The sequence below is a fragment of the Vombatus ursinus genome, unplaced genomic scaffold (assembly GCF_900497805.2).
Source record: "Vombatus ursinus unplaced genomic scaffold, bare-nosed wombat genome assembly UNPS02014981.1, whole genome shotgun sequence".
Taxonomy (NCBI): domain Eukaryota; kingdom Metazoa; phylum Chordata; class Mammalia; order Diprotodontia; family Vombatidae; genus Vombatus; species Vombatus ursinus.
This window is the reverse complement of record NW_020954759.1, coordinates 2,451-8,048: the sequence shown is the minus strand read 5'-3', so window position 1 is coordinate 8,048 and position 5,598 is coordinate 2,451. Positions and strand designations below refer to the sequence as shown.

The following is a 5,598-nucleotide window of genomic DNA, read 5'->3' as shown; positions in this document are numbered from 1 at the left end:
AAGGAATTAGAATAAGCAATATGGACACAAAACTATCACACTTTGCAGATATTATGTTATACTTAGAGAATCCTAGGGAATCAACTAAAAAGTAGTTAAAAATATTAAAAAAATACCTTTAGCAATATTGCAGGATGTGAAATAAATACACATAAATCATCAACATTTCTATATATTACCAACAAAGATCAGCAGGAAGAGATAGAAAGAAAAATTCCATTTAAAATAACTATAGACAATACAAAATACTGTGGGTTCTACTTGCTAAGAGAAAGCCAGAAACTATATGAACAGAATTACAAAATACTTTTCACAGAAATAAAGTTATACCTAAGCAAATGGAAAAAAAAGTATTAATTGCTTATTGGTAGGCTAAGTCAATATAGTGAAAATTACAATTCTACCTAAATAAATGTACTTATTCAGTGCCATGTCAATTAAACTACCAAAAATGTTTTATAGAACTAGAAAAAATAATAACATTATTCATCTGGAAGAATAAGTGTGGGGAATAATGTGGTGTCCACAGAAGGGTAACCACAGGATTAGCAGAACAAAGGGAATTGAAAAGGCCAAAGATTTCAGGAGGATGACTAGAACAATGGTGAAAGCAACCTTGTTGGTAAGGATCAAAGTGTAGCAGAGAGGATTGTAGATAGTCACATAGTGATCATAGGCCATAAACCTAAGACCAGTTGTTGTATGACAGTGGGGGAAGAACATTTGTATAAGGCAACCTCTAAGGTTAATCTCCATTAAAGTGAACTAGAAGATGCCCAGAATCTTAGGGGTGGTGGATGTGTATAAATCCAGGTCAGTAGAAGACAGAATGACCAGGAAATAGAGCATGAGCTGGTCAAGACTTTGGACAGTCTTCATCACAAACAGAATGGTGGTATTTCCCAATATGACATAAATAATGTGAATTTGGGGGTTTTCAAGTCAATAGTCCAACTTCAGGGATCCATTTTTAGTTATGTTTGACACCACCACAAGTCTAAATGATTCCTTTAGTTCTTTTCATCCCATCAAGGTTTATGACAAAAATCCCCTGACGGCTTCATATTGTCTCTAATTCTTAGACTTAATTGACAGCAATGTAGATATGGACACAGTGATCGTATAATGATATAGACAGAGTTTGAGGGGCCTAGGAAGTCATTTAGTCCAAATCGTTCATTTTCCAAGCAAAGAACATGAGGGCTGGAGCTGTTGTGACTTACCTAAGGTCACAAAAGTGTTGAGATTTGAACCCAGGTCTTCCGGCTCTAAATACAATGTTCTCACTGTATCATCACCTCCAGTTACTCTTGACAAGCCAGGCCCATTACTTCCTAGGTCTTCTGAAAAGGACTTGCACACCAAAGATGAAATCAAGCAAGCCATGGAGTGAGAGGAACAAAGGGAACATCTATAACTATAATTCATAATAGGAACTCTGTTTCTCTCTCTCTCTCTCTCTCTGTTTCTCTCTCTCTTTGACTCTCTCTCTCACTGTTTACACACACACATATATGTACATATGTACATATGTATGTGTGGGTATCAGTACTGTGACTTCTAGCACCATTCTCTTGTGGTGAGACCTGCCATGAGCTCAGGTAAAACCTGATCAATAGCACTAGCCTAGATTAGATTTCAGAGTTTCCACATTGTTTGCTCCCAACCCCAATACAAGTCTATTTATCCATGTGTCATAGTGAAAAAAGACTAGGATTCCTCATAGAAAATTCCATCCTGCTAGAAACATCAACACTATAAAGTCAACCATGCTGCTTATTGATGGAGAAGTTATATTGAAGGTCACATCCAGTGGTGTATAGGTCAATAAGATGCTATTATGCCTGAACAAATTATGGTGTATGATTGAGATGAAATACTACTATATTATAAGAAATGATGAGCTTGATGATCTTAGAAAACATGGATAGACTTGCACAAAATAATGAAGAGCAAAATGAGCAGAAATGAGTATGTTGTATATAGTAACAACAATATTTTTAAGTATGTATGAAGGAAGACACTATCTGCATCAAGAGAAAGAACTAATAAATAGAAGTACATATAGAATAAATTTACACATACACACACACACACACACACATTTGTGTCTAATGGTAGCCATCTCTAGGGTGGGGGTGGGAAAAGGAAAGGAAAAAAGGAAAAAAAATACTTGATAACTTTATTATATATTTTAAAGGAATAGCAAGTTACGAATAATAAAATTGTAGTTTCATGTGTGATCATCTTTTTTTATTATACTATGTTATACAAATACTTGTTTTATTCTACAAAATTAAAAAAAAAAAGCCTGCTCTGGGCAGGGACACCCTGCCTGAGAACAATTTTGAGACTCAGTAACAAACTTCGTTGATGGTAAACCTAGACTGTTCCATATATGTATACGGGCCACTGGTCAATTCATTCTGGTTGCAGATCAGTCTTTCCAGCCATAGCCAGATATAAAGAAAGACATCATGAATCTGGTAGTAATCCATGGAGATCTGGTACTCTTCTAGTAAAGTTTAAGCTCCCTAAGGCTATGCTAACTTGGGAAGCAAGAGATGAGATAACTGTGAAATCCAGTCTAGGCTAGTGCTATTGATCTAAAAGGTAAGCACCTGAATTTGCTCTCAGGTCCATCACCAGAGAATGGTGCTGAGAGTAGAAGTACTGGCCATTTACAACATGTATCATCAGCAATGTTCCTATGATAACTCACTAAGGCATCAATAGGGAAAGGCATCAATAGGGAATATAAGATTCTGTCTCTCAATCAACCTGGTTTTATTTGAATCCCGGGGCCTATAGTCTTTCAGAGAGAAAAACATTAAACATCATTACTGAATTACATAATCTTGTTCCCTAGATTATAGTAGCAGTAGTAGTGCATTTCAAAATAGTAGTAGAAGGTCGTAGTCATAGTTGTTGTTGTGGTGGTGGTTGTAGTAATATAACTAGCATTTCTGTAATGTTTTAAGGCTTACAAAGTGGTTTACAAGTATTAAATAATTTGACATTCACAAGAACTTTGGGAAGTAGGTGTATTATCCCCATTTTATATATTTTACAGAGAAAACTGAGACAGAGAAGTTAGGTGAATTTTTCTAGGGTCAAACAGTTAACTGTCTAGTATTTAGTATGGCCAAAATGCTCATGTGCTGATTCTCCAAGCATATGTTATAGTTCAAGGAAATAGCCTCTAATTGACACTAAACTTAGTGGTACTATTTTAAATGTACTCTGAGCCTGATTGGTGTTTGGGGTGTGGTTCAATGTATCTCACCTTTTTACTCATTCTCACCCATATTCTCCCTTAGTGATACATAGATGGATTTAGTTCTTATATCATTATGCGTATATGTGTGCATGTATATGTATACACATTATATTCAATTCCTGACTACTCAGGTTTACTATAAAGAGAGTCTTATACTGAGCTATTTCCTATTGATGCCTCAGTGAGTCATCATATGTACATTGCTGATCATACATGTTAAAAATGGATGTGCTTATGCTCTCAGTATCATTCTTTGGTGATGGTGATACACCAGAGAGCAAATTTAGGTGCTACCTTTTGACTGATAGCACTAGCCTAGATTTGATTTCATAGCTGTCTCATCTCCTGTTTCCCAATTTAGTGCAAGCTTTGTTAGGATACAAGTCATGAATTCAGAACAAGGAGACCTGTGAACAGCCTCACACACTGGTGTGGAAAACCAAGGCAAATTCATTGATTGACACAGCCAGAGGACAGCTTTCAAGCAACATTCCATTCAATCTAAAAAAAAAAAAAAAGTCTGCTCAACACTAAGACTAGAACTTACCACTCTAACAACTCCATTGGAGAAAAGAGTGTTGAGAAACTGCATTGACCAAATGACTGGCACTCCTTTCCTAGAGTAAAAGATCCTTAAACACCCTGGCAGAAATGCTGGTACAAGTAGTAACACTAAATGTTAAACACTTCCTCAGTGGCAAGAGCTACAGAAATAATTTTCCCTCCAATTTGTTCAATAAAATTATGATTTCATTGCCCTGTTTTTTTCAAAGAGCACTTAGAAATATTGACTTGGTTTAACTCTTTTCTTTAAGCCCAAAGAGTTAGGCCTTCAGAAATACAGGGTCCATTGTTTATTTTGGGGAGAATGTCTTCAATACTCGCTCTCTAATCTGTTTGGTCCTAACCCCATAGATAACAGGGTTGAGGGCAGGTGGAACAACTACATACAGATTGGCCAAAAGGATGTGAATGTAGCGGGGGACATTGTGACCAAAACGATGGGTCATGAAAGAGAAAAATGCTGGTGTGTAGAAAGCCAACATGACACAGACATGAGAACCACAGGTACTGAGGGCCTTGAGTCGGGCATCCCTAGAAGGAAGGTGGAAAACAGCCCTGAGGATTTGAACATAGGAGACCACAATTGCTACAATGTCAAAGACAAGGATGGATATAGCACCTAGCCCATAGATAATGTTGATTTTGATGCTGGAACAGGCCAGGCGGGCAATGCCCATGTGCTCACAGTATGTATGAGGTATGATGTGGTGTCCACAGAAGGGCAATCGCAGAATCAATAGGACAAATGGGATAGCCACAGATAATGGTCTCAAGGCTATGGCCATTGCAATGATGGATACCACTTTATTGGTGAGCACCAGTGTATAGCGGAGAGGATTGCAAATTGCCACATAACGGTCATAGGCCATGGCCAGGAGTACAGCTGATTCCATGCCAGTAAATAAGTGGATGAAGAACATTTGAGTGACACAGCCTAGGAAGCTAATCTTTGTCAGGTTGCACCAGAAGATACTCAGCATCTTGGGAATGGTGGATGTGGATAGGCCCAGGTCAATAGAGGACAGAATTGCCAGGAAATAGAACATGGGGTGGTGGAGACTCTGATCACTCTGAATTACAATCAGGATGGTGATATTCCCTAAAAGGGCAGTCAGGTACAAAAGACAGAAGGGAAAGCCAATCCAGACATGTACATCTTCTAGTCCTGGGATTCCAAGCAGGAGGAATGAGATGGGGTGGAACTGGGTATTATTCAGATTAGACATCCTTCTGTGGCCCACATATGACTCCAATCATCAAAGATTCAACCTCATTCCATAAGGGTCTCCACTTCAGTATATTGTATTTCTCTGAGGGACTGGGAATATATGATATTATCATACAATATTTTCCTTCTGTAAAAAGTATTTTTTTTAAAATTAATTAATTTTCCTCAAGAATGGAAAACAAAATAGAAGCAGTGCAGTGCACCATTCACTTTGCAGTCAATGTTAGTCATTGCTTGATGTTTACTCTTAAATCCACGACTTAATTTATGCAGGCTCAGGGTGAGCAACCACCTGTAATGTGATTTGAAGGACCTTAATGAAAATATCCCTGTGCCCCAGACACCCCCCACAGACTGGCAGTATTCATTCTCAATTTGAATATATAGGCAATATATAGGCAAAACAGAAGCCAGATCTCTAAAAATCTGTGCCGGTATAATGTTCTTGACATTCTGTAAGACTAAAAATCTTCTGTACTTCTATCTTTTCTGGCAAGTTCTCTATCAATATTTTTCCTCCTTCCTG

The 5,598-nt window shown here is 37.7% G+C and overlaps 1 protein-coding gene across 1 annotated transcript; it reads right to left on the bottom strand.

Moving 5' to 3' along the window:
* Positions 1 to 324: 324 nt before the first annotated feature.
* LOC114030703 (olfactory receptor 52E1-like) lies at positions 325 to 5,070 on the bottom strand. Its single transcript, XM_027845567.1, has 2 exons — positions 4,162 to 5,070; positions 325 to 330 (listed from the first exon to the last, which is right to left on the bottom strand). Exons 1-2 carry the CDS (start codon positions 5,068 to 5,070, stop codon positions 325 to 327), a joined length of 915 nt encoding a protein of 304 aa, XP_027701368.1.
* Between the last annotated feature and the right edge of the window lie 528 nt (positions 5,071 to 5,598).